Genomic DNA, 15,596 nt, shown 5'->3' with positions numbered 1-15,596 from the left:
CATCACGTCGCAGAACAAAATTCAAAGTGTTATATACCCATCCATTATATACTTGCATCAATGCCTCTTGACACCTTTAAACAATTTAAACTTTTTGCCGCCTACTTAGGTTTATATAGGCGTGTGAAGTTTGATCAAAGTCAGATCAACCCACTCATGCTTTGAGTTATTGTCGCTGTTAATAGTGATCGTAGGACAAATACATTAACCAGGCTAGGACGGACCAACATGATGCTCATTACGTTGTTTTGTGGCGCCTCAGAACCTTTTGGAGCGTTCACCTCTCCAGAATCCCATCAGTTCACCGTTTTCTTTGACCCAGTCTCGAACACTATCCACCAGAGCCTTTGCCATGCCCTTGTTCTTGGATTTCCCATCTGAAGTCAAAGTATTGCGAGTAAACCCCGGAGTTGAAACATGATCACCAGTGGCATATTCGGACCCTATGCTGGGCAAGACATTTTCACCTGCACTAAGACTGACAAAAAGCGCAAAAGGGACCAGCCAGACACAAAGTCCAAAATAAGATGCAACTTCAGTGAAAGTCGGCATGTCCTCCGCATTTATTTGGTATGGTTGCCGCCAGTTGGATGCAGCTCGCGACGCAGGCAGAGGTTTCGAGAAATGACGGAACCAGAGCCAATGGTTTAGACCAACAAGAACACATGACAGAATGAAAAAGGGATCCGATAGCTTGACGATGGGGAACCGTCTTAAATTGCTTGCATAGACGATGTGCGAGCCGATGCCAAGAAGAGATAGAGAGAAAGGAAACCGGTCAAAAACGAATAGGAGGATCTGGATGAGGATAATGCTGTATATCAACCGAGTCAAAAGGCGACGGGCGAGAACAGTATGTTCTTCTACAAGTTCCGACATATAATAGAGCCCAGAAGCTAGAAATCTGTTAGTCCAGTGCAGTCTGAGTACGATTGAAGTCACTTGTTGGCAATTGAGCCGTAACAAAGCGTATGGGGGTGTTTCGTTTCACGTCTACTAGCAAGATATCCAACCTGGCAGCTTGCTGGTTATGAGGCAACACGCATATCTTACCTATGGCCAAAGTAAGAAATGAGAACCCCACAATAACCCCCAAATATCCTAGTAAGGGTAGGATCCACATGTTGGAGAGCTGAAAGTGTCAATCTAGCTCCGATTAATATATTGTATGTTGTGAGGTTAGGGAGGGAGTGGACAAATGAAGCTTGGCGATCGTATGTGTCCGATGATGAAAGCGGTCTGATCAATTGGAATATGATATCCGAGCCGACACAGAGGCAAATGACTGAAGTTAAGTGATTGGAATAAACCGCGGTCAATGATTTATGAAGTACCACATATGTTTTATGTTTTCATGCCTCAGGCTTTGATATGCCGTCACAAGGCACCAACTCCACCTTTCCCCTCCGGCAGAAAGCCATGAACCCGGAAAAAAAAAAGAAAAAAGAAAAAAAAGGGAGAGAGAAAAAGCAAAGGTCTAGATCAAGTCGATTTCCTGTTGTTCCTCAACTCTTCTATTTCGAGCTTATTTCTCAATCCTATAAAAAGTTTCTACTGAACATTTCACCTTCAACTTTTTAACTCAAAGTAGGCATACGTTTTGTCTGCTCTCTAAGGCCCTTCACCAAGAAAAAGGAGTCTTTAAATTAAGATAGCAGTGATGTCGCGTCCAGAGGATATCCTGTAAGATCCCCAATCCGAAGAACTTGCACAAACCTCTTACCGAGAATTCATTTGTCCTTGACCCAAGGCCCCCTGACCTTTTCTATGACGACAATGAATCTCGCAAATATACCACGTCCTCGCGAATCCGTAACATACAGTCTGATATGACCAATCGAGCACTCGAACTTCTTGACCTTCGATCTCCGTCACTGATTCTAGATATCGGCTGTGGCTCCGGACTATCGGGTGAAATTCTTTCTGCAGTGGCCCCTGAACATGGGGGACCTCATACCTGGATAGGCATGGATATCTCACCTAGCATGCTTGATATCGCCCTTCAACGGGATGTAGAAGGTGATTTATTTCTAGCTGATATTGGGCAAGGAGTACCATTTCGTCCAGGCACGTTTGATGCAGCTATCAGTATCAGTGCCATCCAGTGGCTCTGCAACGCCGAAACGAGTGATGTTAGTCCTGAAGGCCGCCTGCGGCGTTTTTTTGAAGGTCTTTATGCTAGCCTACGGCGTGGAGGTCGTGCTGTTTGTCAATTCTATCCTAAAAATGATGCACAGCGAAATATGATCAGTGGAGCTGCCATCAAGGCTGGTTTCGGAGCTGGCATCCTAGAAGATGATCCCGGGACAAAGAACAGCAAGCTGTACCTTGTTTTGACTGTTGGAGGCGGTGGTCTGCAAGGTGATATTACAGGCGTCGTGAATGGAATGGATGATGTTAATATCCTGGATGCCAGAAGAAAGGCAATGGAGCATGGGAAAATGCAACTGCCCCGGAAGGGCGATAAGGCTTGGATTATGCGGAAAAAGGAACAGATGGAGAGAAAGGGCAAGGTTGTGAAACAGAATTCTAGGTACACGGGCAGAAAGCGTCGTCCAGCTTTCTAACCGTCCAGCCATGGTTAGCTTTCCGTGCTTGATCAAGTCGATATATCTTTGGTGCTTGGATTCATTGCGCAAGAAACAGAAAACAATAAGGCAGAAAAACAAATTCAAGCCGTGGCCACAAACAACATTGATGTATCCAATTACTGCGTTGTGGCCATTACCATCCAGGCGCGGATTCATTCAGAGCAGGGTTCATCCAAAAGGAGGTAAAACATCAGATATCCTCCTAGGTTCTTAAGTCTTCATAGACTAACTGTGGGTACTGACCTTACAGTGGTATTCTTCTCTTGCCAATTTGGGTTGGCTTTTAGCCAAGACCTGCTGCATTTGAAGAAGTGTCTTTAAATTTGGCCAACGCGAGGAAGGCCTCCCCCGCCCCCCAAACAAACTTGTGGGATACTAGATGGAACTATGTATTCTGGTTCTGAATAGAGCGAAATTTCATCTATTTCAAAACACTAGTATATAATTTTACACATCCTACTAGCTCCGCAAAATTGCGATAAGCCTCAATTGAGTAGGACGCCCCTGATGTCGCTTCAGCGAAAGATAATACAGTAAAAGGAGAAACCCAGAGAGCCAGCATGGCATTGACTGAGTAATCTACTGGCTTATACAAGCTTTCATTATCGTGAGAACAGCGATTAAGCCGGACAGAGATCCCATAAGTTACAGGGCAGCCTCCATCTTGTCCAGAACGGCCCTGGTGAACTCATGGGTGGTGGCCTGTCCACCCATGTCACGAGTTCTCGTTTTACTAGGAGGTTGTCAGCAAGGAAACAAAGTATCCCAGGAGCGGGTCATATTACTCACCCTTCACCGATGACATCGTACACAGCCTTGGAAATTCTATTTGCGTGGTCATCCAAGCCGAGATGACGCAGGAGCATAGACCCAGAGAGGATCATAGCACTGGGATTCGCCTGGTCCTTGCCCTTGATATCAAGCCCGACATGACGGCAGCCGGGTTCAAACACAGCAACGTCGCGACCCATGTTGCAGCCAGGGACAACGCCTGGTCCACCAACAAGGGCTGCCCCGACATTGGAAAGGATCCCGCCGTACAGATTGGGCATGACCATGACGTCGAACTGCTGGGGCCGGGACACGGCCTGCATAGAGGCATTGTCAACGATCATATCGTTGACCTCCAGAGTCGGATAATTTTCGGCAACCTTGTGGAAAGTGCTACGGAACAGACCGTCGGCCAATTTCATGATGTTCGCCTTGTGAATGCAGGTAACCTTCTTCCTGTTATTTGCCAGGGCAAAGCCAAAAGCAAATTTAGAGATACGCTCAGATTTGGCACGAGTGATGATTTTCAGCGACTCGACGACACCTTGGACAGACTGATGTTCAAGGCCAGAGTATTCTCCCTCAGTATTCTCACGGATGATGCAAAGGTCGACATTCTCATGGCGTGTCTTGTAGCCCGGGATATTTTTAATCAGAACAATCGAGGCAAAGATATCAAGCTCCTGTCGGAGAGCAACGTTGAATGATTGGTGGCCCGAGCGCTCAACCGGAGTGAAGAGGATACCCTTGAGACCCAGCTTGTTGCGGCGAAGGGACGCGATAGATTCCTTGAAAAGTTCTTCCGAGTGCTTGTTACCCGCATCAACACCACTGACATCTACCTGCTCCCACTCAATGGGCACATTATCGGCTTTAAAAATGGTCTTGACCGATTCAGCAACTTCAGCACCGATTCCATCACCTTTGCTCAAAATTAAGTCCAAGGTGTCAGCAGGTCAAAAGTTGATTCTAAAGGGTATACGGGAACGTATATATACCTGGAATAAGCGTCACAGTGTATTTGCCACCATACTTAGTCGGCTTGAAGATGTCCGACTGAACGCTAGCAAATGCTAAAACTCGCAAGTCAGCCATATGATCAATGGAAGACTAGTCATACGGAGAAGATTTAGACGACATACATCTTGCTGCCAGGGAGGAGCGGACGGAGGGAGCTGTCACCGCAGCGCGACGGAGGAAAGACTGTCAGGATGCGGATGCAAGTTAGCGAGCGAGGAAAATGGTGGGGACATTACACGTGAAATATAACATATATAAGAGTGGTAATTCCGGGGAAAATAAAGTGACAAGGCGTGCGATTTGAAATATACCAGAACTGAAGCTCATGGGGGATTAAACGGGAAGGAGGGGGTGGGAAAAAAAAGAGCCTGTAATGGTCGGTTTCTATCGGGCAGAAGGAAGGTAGACAAATAGCCAAGGGTGAACCAAGAACAAAGAGAACACAATTCGAAGTCAGCCACTGATCGGGTATGTGTAGATACTTACTTGCGTGGACTGCGCTGTCCTTAGGGAAAACATCTTAATAATGAACCAGGGGAAAAACGGGAGGGAGAGGAGAGAGGCGAAAAGCGAATCTAGCTAGAGGAGAGAAAAAGGCGTGCAGAAGGAAGAGAGACGGAGGACGGGAAAGAAAGGCGGCCAAGGCTAAGGACAGGGAGTGCACGAGACGCCGGAAAAAACGGCGGATCGTCTCGGCATCCATTGAAAGCCAACCTGTTCTTGGATAAGAAAGATCCGGGCCGATCTTATCTTTACGGTCCATCACTCAATTGATCTTTAATCAATCAACCAGCTCAGTCACATTCTATAGAACCCCTTAAACAATGGGCGATACATACTTTAGTCTTTGAGATTGTGAAAAGTCTGACTAGAGGTTTTTTATATCCTGCTGAAAGTGGATATCTTTTCTTCATTACTATTAAGTTTATCATAAAGAAAGTATTAGTATGATCGAACCCTTTCCTTTCTTTGTGTTGACTAAAGAGGAACAAGAAAAAGATTTAGCAAACACATCCCCACTTCAAGTACCTGTTCCGCTACTTCGGTGTTCATTGTCCTTGATCTAACATACCGACTTTTCCCCTTTGGTATATCAATCAAGGTCAGGCTCTCTTTTAGTAGTCTTATCTCAGCGCATCTAGAAAGCCATTCCTTATTGATGACTTATTTTGGTCATGAATAACCTTTCAATGCCAAAAATGCTCTAGACCTAAAGGTCCAATCTAACAACTAAATCATTTTGAAGGCTCGTTCTGAAAGAAGAATAGAACATCCGTTCGTTATTAGTCTGCTTGCAGGAAATGTCAGTGTATGAACCACTGTGGAGGCGCAGTGTACTCCTCACTTGTGATGTACAAAAGATACATTCAAGTAGGGCTCGATCAGGATGCCGCTTGAGTCCACAGAAGTTTTTTACACCCAGATCCTGGCTATCCCTGGGCTGAATCAAGCGTAGGAGGGAGTGTTCCCCATGGCATGTGATGCTATTCTTTCCCCGCTGAGAAATATGTACCTGATTGATCCCATCTCTGTTGCGGGTCTTATTGAACATACCCTTCATTTCCTATTCAGTAAGCTCTATTCAGGATTATTGTGGTGCTTTGTCTTTCGTCTCGTCTTGCACTTCCTCTTCCACATGTGAATAGGACAACTTCTCCATCGAGAATACGGCCCTATGAATTCGATGGGTAAGGTTCCTCGCCTTTCCAGCTTCCATTATCCTATATAATTGACACTATCCTCTCATATCATAATCAAGAATATCGATTCTCACAACTCTGCTTTCAACTAACTCAATCTAAACTGCTTATCAAACCTTTTGTCGGAAAATCTTCAAGATGAAGCTCATTTCTGTCGTCGTTGCCGCTCTTGCAGCCACCAGTGTACAGGCTGGAGTTTTACAAAAATGGTGTGCACTGCCTGCTCAGGGCTGCTACATGCTGAAACGGGCCGCCGATGCCAGTGGAGACGTGAGACGTTCTGCTGAGGCCCTTGCTGAGGCCATGCCTGATGCAGAAGCCTTGGCCAAGTGGTGTGCCCTGCCTGGTCAGGGATGTCTCAAGGCTAAGAGGGCTGCTGAGGCTGTTGAGGATGCCAGACGTTCTGCCGATGCCCTTGCAGATGCTATGGCAGATCTCGAGGAGTACTAGTAAGGTCAGTAAGCCCAATTCTTTAAATTGTAAACGTTACCTAGATTCTAATGGTATTTGAACTAGGTCGACACCCCCACTAGCCGCATAATTCTTGAGATATGCGAGACAAGAGCTTTTGTGCGTGGCAAATATATTTGCAGGCTTTTGGCCCAGTCACTCTTTCCAATGAACTACTTACGGCCATCATTACTTCGTCCTTTCTATTGCTTACATCGTTTAAGCGCCCTCAGCCAAGGGCGGTTAAGTGAGGGATGGAGATTAGGGAGGGAAAAGGAAAAAAGATAGAAAAAGAAAAGAAAAAATAAAAGGGGGGGAATCAAGGAACAGAGACAAGTGAGAAGGGCCCATGGGATGTTACCGCAGCTATATATGAGCCGTCACAACAATCACTTACTATCGTTACATCTGTTAAATGTTTTGCCACCCATATCTTTTGCAGCTTATTTGGTTCCTATGATCAAATATACCCAGTGACTTTCCCATATACTCTGTACTAGTAGTTCGTCCTTACCCATTGGGACTTCGACTACTACGTATAAACCTGACCAGCGGCACATATTTAATACAGTACTACTCATCGCCTGGTGTGCAGTAGGTCGATAGCCACCAGAAATAATCGAGTCTTTTACAACGCGCTAGAATAATTTCAGAGATTAAATAATAGTTCGCAATCTAATAAATATGGATCTAACCTTTTACCCTAATACAACCCCGAGAAGCTTGAATTTACGAATGCCATTTAGATTGTAGGAGACCACATGCCGCATACCGATTCATCTCCTCCAAAGTGCTGTACTAATATTCAACGTATCTTTTCCCACCATTGATGACCCTGAGCCCTGTAGATAGGGTCGTTTGACAGCTTATATGGTGACCCCGTCGTCGGCTCATTCATCACAGGCACAATTTTACCTGCACATAGTTCATAGTCTCTCTGTGCAAGAACTTCATAACCGGATATCATATATGGCTCGGCATACTGGTGTCCATCTTCATCGTTACCTCCATCGTGCATTAAATCACACATGTCCAAATCATCAATATAACCCATATGAGCTGATAGGTTTGAATCATGTGCATTGATCGCTGCCCCTCCTGAAGAATATGCATAAAGCTCGGAGCTCGACTGTTTCACCCTCTCCAAGCTTGGGTCGGTGGATGCATCTCTAGACTCTGGGAAGATTTGCCAGATCTGGATTAAGCGTGATCGTTGCTCTGGCATTGCATTCTCAAATAACTGTAGCTGTGTGGGAGTAAGGGATGATGGGTTGATGTTTTGCAATCTCAGCATTTCATGTACTGAGCTTGGAGTCACGTTAGGATCCAAGGGCTCATCCTGCTCTGGTGAGCCTGCTGGAAAGGTGCAGCGGGCCACATGCGAGGAGTGATGATAGTGTTGGGTGATACTGTACGCGACCGGAGGATGGACGGCTGGTAGCATCTCCTGACTGCCAGACGGTATTGGTATATCCATACGCATTTGCCGGGAGAAAAGTGCCACAAGGTCTTCTTGCATTTGCAGATTACCTTCGGCTGCCGACAAGCCGCACTGTACGATCGCTAGTCAGGAACACCCCCACCCGAACAGGAAAATAAGAGAGAGCCATCTACCTGGCTACAATTAAAATCATCGGCAAAAGCAGCAAGTGTACTAGTGTTGTGTGATACTTGCCCACAGAATGAGCAGGTATACGGTGTTGACAAAGACATGGTCTGGAACATCCAGGTTCATAAAAAGATGAAGGGAAATGAGTGCATAGAATATGAAGTTGTCACTGGTACTGCTACAGTACGAAGGGTTCAGAAGAAGTATATGCAACAGAAGCAGTACAAAGAAGTAGAGGTTCACACAGAGTAAGAAGTTCAATTATAAGCACTTGAACAAGCTGCAGAGGGGCGGCATGAAGCCATTAAGGCGGAAGATGCTACTACTCGCCCGAAGGTAGACTACCATCGACTATGAACTGGCGCAGATGCCCAAAGATGTGGGCAGATTGGGCACTTATAGCGAGCGAATAATCCTGGCGACTGTTGAGACTTGACCAAAGCTCTGGGATTTCATTGGCACCACTTTACATTCGGATTAAAACCAGTAGAAAGTCCAAGCAGATCTACAGCCACCTCGACATTATGGGAAGGAAATGGAGGGGCATGATGATTCTCTGTACTGTCATGAGATCTCGAGGGCGGTGCTTTCATCACGTGATTTTTATAATACCACTAGTTACTAGTAGGCAGAAACCCCGTGACGCGGAGCTTGGTTAGCCTGGGCGGTCGTACTACGTATTGTCTCCTAGACTGCTGTAGTTACTGCCTTGCTTATCATTTGGAGCTTCCAACATCACTTCATACTACACTCGCTCTGTGACTCTTCCTATCAATTTGCCGTTCCACACAGTACTTATTGATTTTCCGCCCTAGAACAAAATCGGTGATCTTGTCTCGTGACAAGCAAAACTAATTAAGACCATGGTTCGTTTCTGTTTCCATTTACGTGAAGGTTTCCTGAACACTAACATCATCATAACACAGACGTCCATCGGTACTGGATACGACCTCTCTAATTCTGTCTTCTCGCCAGATGGCCGCAACTTTCAGGTAGTTAATCGATTAAGATTTCCCATAGTTCTACTCTGATAAGTCGCTAAGTCAACTATATCGATAGGTGGAATATGCAGCTAAAGCGGTTGAAAATGGAGGAACAGCCATTGGTATAAGATGCAAGGACGGCGTCGTGCTAGCTGTCGAGAAGATTATTACTAGCAAGCTCCTGAAGCCAGGTGCAAATAAGAGAATAGCAACCGTCGATCGACACGTTGGTATTGTATGTCACGACCCAACTTCGCCTGGTGTGGGAATAACCCGTATCGTGATTATTGGGCCTCTTTACTGATATGCGTGGATCGAAACAATAGGTTTCTGCCGGCCTAGTCCCAGACGGTCGACACTTTGTCACTCGTGCTAGAGATGAGGCTGCTTCGTGGAGAAGCGTATACAAGGGCCCTATCCCAGTGTCAGCTCTGTCAAATCGTTTGGGCAGCTACGTACAAGCTTATACCCTCTACTCCAGCGTACGACCTTTTGGTGTGACCGCTATCGTTGGTGGCTGGGATTCTGAAGCCGAGCTTGCCGTCGACGGTCAAGTCGGCAGTGGGCCTAAATCAGGCTCTGGGGGTAAAATTGATGGAGCTAGGGCTGGAGGCCCAGGTCTATATATGATTGAGCCAAGTGGGCTGTACTGGGTAAGGCAGGCATCAACAATCCCAAACTAACTACTGCGCTGACTACTGCAAGGGTTACTATGGTGCAGCTACCGGGAAGGGGAGGCAGGCTGCTAAGGCTGAACTTGAGAAGTTAGATCTAAGTTCGGGTAACCTGGGTTTGGTTGATGCTGTAAAAGAGGCAGCTCGAATCATTTATGTCGCTCACGAGGATAGCAAGGACAAAGATTTTGAGTTAGAAATGTCTTGGATTAGCTCACTAGATGGGCCAACCCAGGGCAGGCATGAAGAAGTGCCCAAACAACTTCTTGAAGAAGCAGAAAAGGCGGCAAAGAGGTCTCTAGAAGGTGAAGATGAGGAGGAAGAGGAAGGAGCAAAGGATGGCACCAACCAAGGGGAACGGATGGAGGAATAGAATGAACAAACCAAGGACGGAATTTAAGAATATCCTAATATACGTTTGGTTCCATTTCCATCAAGTCGTTACTCCAGCATAATGTTGCGCATACATGAAGTCCTATACCTCTGACCATGAGGGCCTGCTACTAAATTACTAACTTACAAGTGTCTTCAGATCCTAATAATCAATTCCTTGAAAGTTTTCGAAACAGACCTAAGCAATTCTACCCTCAGCCCATTCTCTTCTTCTTGCTCCAAGCTCCACAGCAGCATTACCCCAATCTTCTCCATGATTATGCATTCCCTTCTTCCCTAGCCCAGCCCTTTCCAAGCCCTGTTCTTCAGTCAAAACGGTGAGCACCCCAAAAATGACAGGCACGCCCGAATCTAATTGAACACGCATCAATCCGTGAGACACAGCATCTGCGATGTACTCAAAATGCATGGTCTCTCCCTTGATAAGAACGCCTATGGTGATAATGGCATCAAACGGCCTAGAGGTAGCAGATGCTGGGGATTGCGGGGACGCTTTGCTAATGTCTGCGGTAGAGGAAGAGAGCAAATCCGTGGCACTGATCCCCTCACCGGAGGACGAGCTCTTGGCTGCTTGCAGCTGAGAAGCTGCGTAGAGTCTAGGAAGAGAGGATAGGCATCAGGATGAAGCCCTTATAGTAAAACAGCGGCATAAAAATGAGGTATACTTACCGCTGAGCGGCATATGGTAACTCATAGCTGCCAGGGACAGTAAGGGTTGTGATATGGTCCTCAGCTACACCAGCTGCTAGAAGGCTCTTTCTTGCCCCTTCCACAAGAGGACCAATTATGCCCATATTCCACCTCGCATGAACAATTGCAATTCGAAGCCCCGAGCCTATAGAAACAGATAAGCAAGCGATGAGCCAAAACCTCCCCTCTTATGCCTCTATCGTACCGTCAAAGCCTAAAGTAGCTCCTGGCCCTTTCAGAGATGCCATGGTTGAAATTGTAACAGTTTAAACGGGGTCAATCAATTGTAGAAACTGTAAGTCATATATAGGCCTTTGTGCGATGATTATTGAACCATCATATGGGGGATATACCCCGCGGAACCTGGTGGGAGAGCTGCGATTACGTAATTCCCGGTATATCCAGCGACGTAGTAGTCCAAATTTTTGCCAGGTCGGCATTACCGCCTTGTAGTCATGTTCAAACCTTCCTTCTCAAGCGACTTTGAAACAAGTTAGTGTATTTTGCCTACTCTGTATTGTGTAATTACTACTGTCACCTTAATAACCTTAATCTTGGGAGAAACAGTACTTGTAAGACATGGAAGCATCACTCAAACTTACACTGAGAGGGAACCTTGCCTGATTGCCGCCGCGTGTTAATTGCGCTAGATAGAGTGTGAGACGTCAGTGGGATAAACAGGGCGATTTCACCGCATCTACCGCTTCCTTGTTCAGTAGTGATATGAGGGTTCCACATCATATTATTGTATAAAATAAGCTTTAATGACATCTATATCTATACCGTCGAATTATATCAAAAGTGCGGAGTAGAAGGCTACCTTCGTGCATTATCCCGCCATGAGAGCCTGCGTGGTTGCCAACCAAGCCCTTTCTCGTCGTCTACAGTACAGTTTAGGGATACTCATGGTTAACTAACTATATGTAGTAACTGGCGATTACTAAGGTATTAATATTTGATAACTATGCGCCTATCTGCGGAGCGTTGTACTAAAGACATTACAGATCAATCTACATGGAATAGGGATAAAATAATACCCTACATTAAGTAGCACTAGGAGCGTACTCGACCCACTAGTATCCTAGCCCAGTCATTGAAGAAACATCCCCGAGATATGATTGCCTGCAACATTGCATTCTACCGGACAATTATGGAAATAAAATGAAAAAAAGAGAGGTAAACTCATCCGAAAGGTAGCAAGGATGCTCCTTAGGACTCTGCAAATTCCATAGGCCAAACTTCGCTGTGTCAATAGCGAAAATTTACTCAACAGTGACTGACTTCGCAAGGTTGCGAGGGAAATCGACATTAAGACCCTCAGACACAGCCAACCAGTAAGCGATCAGCTGCAAGGGGATGACATTCAGGAGACCCTGCAGGCAATCGACAGTCTTCGGAACTTCGATCTTCACGGTTTGCGCCGAAGAGAATTCCGGGTCGCCGGAATTGCAAATCACGATAGGGCGTCCACCTCTAGCAATAACTATCAAAATATTAGACAAAATGACCACATTTGCTATTTGCTAGTTTTCAACTCACCTTGTTGATAAGCATTCAATGACTTGGTGAACAAGTTATCCCTCGTGAGAATCATGATGATGGGCAAGTTCTCATCGACAAGGGCAAGAACACCATGTTTCAACTCGCCGGACATAACAGCCTCGCAATGGAGATACGAGATCTCCTTGATTTTAAGTGCACCTATATGACGCATAAGCTAAGCAATATATCGTATGATTAGTCACTAACCTTCAAGAGCAGTAGGGAATTGACCACCCCTGCCCAGCAGAAGCAAACTCTTCTGATTCTTGAAGTTTGCACAAAGCTGTTTAATGGGTTCGTTGAGTTTCAATATCTCTTTGAATTGCTCAGAGACCTTAGAAAGGCCCTCCATAATCTCCTCACGCCTCTTCTGCTTAGAGGCCCTATCTTCACTAAGAGACAAAGCGAACATGACCATAGCAACAAACTGGGACGTGTAGGCCTTGGTGGAAGCTACACCAATTTCGGGTCCAGCGTTGATGTGCACACCGCAGTGAGTGAGTAGTGAGATGGAGGACCCTACAACATTAACAATACCAACTGTCAATGCTCCGCGTTCGAGACAGTAGCGCAAGGCCATGAGAGAGTCGGCGGTCTCGCCAGACTGAGAAACGAAAACACACGTGTCATCCCGGAATACCGGTGCCTGCCTATCTAGGAAGTCGGAAGCAAGTTCAACAGAAATAGGAATCTCAGTGAGCTCTTCGAAGACTCCACGCACAGCCATGCATGAATGGTAGCTAGTTCCACAGGCAACAAAGATGATTCTTCTGCAGCGGCGGATAGTGGAAATGTACTGCCGCAGGCCACCAAGTGTAACTTGCTTGTTTGCAACATCCAATCGTCCTCTCATGGTATTGATCACAGACTCGGGTTGTTCAAAGATTTCCTTTTGCATGAAGTGGTCGAACTTGCCCTTCATAATCTCCTGCAGTTCGAGTTCAATCGTCTGAATAGCGCGAACGTTAGAAGTACCATCATCTTTGGTGAGGCGATGAATGTTCAACTGCCCTTCATGCACATGAGCGATATCATCGTCTTCAAGATAGAGAACCTTCTTCGTATGCTCAACAATTGCAGATGGATCAGAAGACAAGAAAAATTCAGCAGGCTGGGGGACGCCGTCATCGGAAAGGAAAGCACGAGACTGTGACCTATGCAAAAGGGATTTGTCAGGTGGGGCGAGGAGGCCAGTCGCAGACTTCTTGATGGCTACGTTCTGGGAAGCCTGCTCTGCAGGAAGAGCTCCATCTTCTGAGTATTCAACGTCCACGAAATCCACTTTCATTTTCTTCGACGTTCTCACGCCAATGACAAGCGGGGACCCTTTGCGAGCTGCAATGACCTCGTGGGGATAATGTACGGATTTGATGAGAAGCCCAAAGGCGCCCTCAAGCTCCTTCACAACAGCCTTAGCCAAGACTGTAAATTCGATATCGGGCTGTTGATCATAAAGATATTTCGTGAGCTTTGCAATACATTCGGTGTCTGTGTCCGTCTCGAAGCGGAACCCTTTGCTCTCCAACAGAGCCTTTAGTTCTTTGTAATTAGTAATGATACCATTGTGAACAACTGAAAATTCCCAGTTTAGATCGGACCTGCATGCCAGGAACATTAACAAACAACCTTGATCCTAGTCGAGTTGATTCGACCACGAAAAATCGGACTCACCTGTGTGGGTGGCAGTTCAAGCGGGAAGGTGTCCCATGAGTGGCCCAACGCGTGTGAGAAATACCAGCATGAGATTCAAAGGACTTGGTCAAGTCGGGCTTGCACTCATCAATGAGCTCCCTAAGCTTAGCAACTTTTCCCACTTCCTTGAAAGCACAGACTTCATTCTTCTTATCCCCATCTATGGCGAGACCCGCAGAGTCGTAGCCTCGGTATTCAAGGCGGGAGAGTCCTTTAACATGTCAGCAGGCGCACACAATATTAATACCAGAGTGAGCAAATGCCAACCGTTGAGAAGAGTGTCAAGAATGTACTTGCGGTCCCTCTCGACGAGGTAGTTAATGTAGCCGAAAATGCCGCTACAGTTTGTTTAGTTACAGCAAAAGTTCAGATGGCCTGGGTCTTCAGCAACTTACCACATGGTTAAAGAATGTTAAGAGAGAGGGGAAGCTAAGAGGTGAAAAGGTGTAGAAGGGGATGACGAGGTGTTTTGGTGTTTCGATAACAAACGCTGCTTCCAGACACTGAGAGCAAGTCTAAACGGTAGTGGGGTTTCTTCAAAGTGTACTCTGGAAAAGAATATACTGTCAACAAACGAATTCGAAGATACCCTATGAGGATAACATGAACATACTTCAGATAATCCAGCTGGAGAATAAATATGCGATAGTTTTTAAGGGCGGTTGTGGCGAGTGAGAAAAGGAAGGAAGGAGGCAAATGAGTTGATAGTAAAGGGGAGATTGAGTAGATCGACAATCTGTTGGAAGGAGGGGGATGAGCTATGTTTTATGTTGTGAGATCGGCCCACACAGAGACCAAGGAAGCTGCTATGGACCGGCTCCAGGGCGCAGCCATTCATTCAACATGGATCTGGCCAATAATATGCGTTTTCTTCACCTTCCAGGCTTACACAGTTCAACAAACCTACTGGTATGTTTCACTCGTGACTCTCGGCTGGAGACCTTCCATGGCATGGACATGTTGCTAAGTTTACCTACTAAAAATTAAATAGGTCACTGGCTCCACTAGGAGATCAAAAATAACATCTCGACTAGTATTAGGTACCTAGCATTATTCTTCCCTCCCCTGCTCCAGGGATTTTTGTTCGTAATGTAATACATAGAACAATTTTTATCTACTCCATATTTCCTACGAATCCACAAATTGCCATCGCAAAAAAAGGGCGATTAGCCCCCCTCGGTAGTTCCTGTGCGGCTGATATGCCTCCCTCAAACCTGACGGACTGCTTGACTAGGATTAGGTTCGGTACAGGTTGAGATCCCTCACTCATGGATCAAAATCAGAAGCTGTTTACATTGATTAATTTATTATGAGTACCTTCCAGCACATAAGGGTGGGAATGAAACATGAAAGAGGGACAACCGAGTACTCCTCCTGTATGGTCTGGTACCGACAGCCGCTGTTGCCACGTTCATCTTCTGGTTCTTCCCGTTATCAAATCTCTGACAATCAGAAAGAATAATACCCCCTATCCTCTTGCA

General features: G+C 46.0%; 8 protein-coding genes across 8 annotated transcripts; 3 read left to right on the top strand and 5 right to left on the bottom strand.

Moving 5' to 3' along the window:
• Window positions 1-258: 258 nt before the first annotated feature.
• ANOM_005813 (uncharacterized protein) lies at window positions 259-1,340 on the bottom strand (the record flags this gene model as incomplete). The annotated part of the gene is made up of 2 exons (XM_015551070.1): window positions 1,054-1,340; window positions 259-896 (listed from the first exon to the last, which is right to left on the bottom strand). The coding sequence occupies exons 1-2, from the start codon at window positions 1,121-1,123 to the stop codon at window positions 259-261; spliced, it is 708 nt and encodes a 235-aa protein (XP_015406980.1). The 5' UTR covers window positions 1,124-1,340.
• A 219-nt stretch (window positions 1,341-1,559) lies between these two features.
• Window positions 1,560-2,567, top strand: ANOM_005812 (18S rRNA methyltransferase BUD23; the record flags this gene model as incomplete). The annotated part of the gene is made up of 2 exons (XM_015551069.1): window positions 1,560-1,683; window positions 1,751-2,567. Exons 1-2 carry the CDS (start codon window positions 1,661-1,663, stop codon window positions 2,565-2,567), a joined length of 840 nt encoding a protein of 279 aa, XP_015406981.1. The 5' UTR covers window positions 1,560-1,660.
• A 669-nt stretch (window positions 2,568-3,236) lies between these two features.
• ANOM_005811 (isocitrate dehydrogenase (NAD(+)) IDH1) lies at window positions 3,237-4,901 on the bottom strand (the record flags this gene model as incomplete). Its single annotated transcript, XM_015551068.1, has 5 exons — window positions 3,237-3,324; window positions 3,381-4,284; window positions 4,361-4,435; window positions 4,505-4,565; window positions 4,869-4,901. The coding sequence occupies 5 exons, from the start codon at window positions 4,899-4,901 to the stop codon at window positions 3,237-3,239; spliced, it is 1,161 nt and encodes a 386-aa protein (XP_015406982.1).
• Window positions 4,902-6,220: 1,319 nt separating this feature from the next.
• ANOM_005810 (mating alpha-pheromone PpgA) lies at window positions 6,221-6,623 on the top strand (the record flags this gene model as incomplete). The annotated part of the gene is made up of 2 exons (XM_015551067.1): window positions 6,221-6,531; window positions 6,599-6,623. Coding segments are annotated over 2 exons (312 nt in total). The 3' UTR covers window positions 6,600-6,623.
• Window positions 6,624-7,337: 714 nt separating this feature from the next.
• On the bottom strand, window positions 7,338-8,051 carry ANOM_005809 (uncharacterized protein; the record flags this gene model as incomplete). The annotated part of the gene is made up of 1 exon (XM_015551066.1): window positions 7,338-8,051. The coding sequence occupies one exon, from the start codon at window positions 8,049-8,051 to the stop codon at window positions 7,338-7,340; it is 714 nt and encodes a 237-aa protein (XP_015406970.1).
• A 953-nt stretch (window positions 8,052-9,004) lies between these two features.
• On the top strand, window positions 9,005-10,171 carry ANOM_005808 (proteasome core particle subunit alpha 7; the record flags this gene model as incomplete). Its single annotated transcript, XM_015551065.1, has 5 exons — window positions 9,005-9,007; window positions 9,068-9,133; window positions 9,201-9,359; window positions 9,451-9,777; window positions 9,830-10,171. The coding sequence occupies 5 exons, from the start codon at window positions 9,005-9,007 to the stop codon at window positions 10,169-10,171; spliced, it is 897 nt and encodes a 298-aa protein (XP_015406969.1).
• Window positions 10,172-10,244: 73 nt separating this feature from the next.
• ANOM_005807 (lumazine synthase RIB4) lies at window positions 10,245-11,199 on the bottom strand. Its single transcript, XM_015551064.1, has 3 exons — window positions 11,087-11,199; window positions 10,861-11,026; window positions 10,245-10,787 (listed from the first exon to the last, which is right to left on the bottom strand). Exons 1-3 carry the CDS (start codon window positions 11,127-11,129, stop codon window positions 10,370-10,372), a joined length of 627 nt encoding a protein of 208 aa, XP_015406967.1. The 5' UTR covers window positions 11,130-11,199; the 3' UTR covers window positions 10,245-10,369.
• A 796-nt stretch (window positions 11,200-11,995) lies between these two features.
• Window positions 11,996-14,916, bottom strand: gfa1 (glutamine--fructose-6-phosphate transaminase (isomerizing) GFA1). Its single transcript, XM_015551063.1, has 7 exons — window positions 14,729-14,916; window positions 14,511-14,663; window positions 14,383-14,453; window positions 14,095-14,326; window positions 12,631-14,021; window positions 12,421-12,582; window positions 11,996-12,364 (listed from the first exon to the last, which is right to left on the bottom strand). Exons 2-7 carry the CDS (start codon window positions 14,513-14,515, stop codon window positions 12,144-12,146), a joined length of 2,082 nt encoding a protein of 693 aa, XP_015406966.1. The 5' UTR covers window positions 14,516-14,663; window positions 14,729-14,916; the 3' UTR covers window positions 11,996-12,143.
• Between the last annotated feature and the right edge of the window lie 680 nt (window positions 14,917-15,596).

This window comes from Aspergillus nomiae (genome assembly GCF_001204775.2).
Source record: "Aspergillus nomiae NRRL 13137 chromosome Unknown contig00130, whole genome shotgun sequence".
Taxonomy (NCBI): Eukaryota; Fungi; Ascomycota; class Eurotiomycetes; order Eurotiales; family Aspergillaceae; genus Aspergillus; species Aspergillus nomiae.
Note: the sequence above shows the minus strand (reverse complement) of the source record. Positions and strands in the feature narration are given on the sequence as shown.

What these genes read in the sequence shown, in the direction of transcription:
- ANOM_005807 (XM_015551064.1), bottom strand. Translation starts at nt 11,129, where the DNA reads ATGGCATCTCTGAAAGGGCCAGGAGCTACTTTAGGCTTTGACG. An exon ending in AGCTACTTTAGGCTTTGACG is followed by an intron (nt 11,027 to 11,086) that starts GTACGATAGAGG and finishes CTGTTTCTATAG; the next exon opens with GCTCGGGGCTTCGAATTGCA. An exon ending in TTACCATATGCCGCTCAGCG is followed by an intron (nt 10,788 to 10,860) that starts GTAAGTATACCT and finishes CTCTCTTCCTAG; the next exon opens with ACTCTACGCAGCTTCTCAGC.
- gfa1 (XM_015551063.1), bottom strand. An exon ending in ATTCCCTACTGCTCTTGAAG is followed by an intron (nt 12,583 to 12,630) that starts GTTAGTGACTAA and finishes TGCGTCATATAG; the next exon opens with GTGCACTTAAAATCAAGGAG. An exon ending in ATTGAATGCTTATCAACAAG is followed by an intron (nt 12,365 to 12,420) that starts GTGAGTTGAAAA and finishes ATATTTTGATAG; the next exon opens with TTATTGCTAGAGGTGGACGC.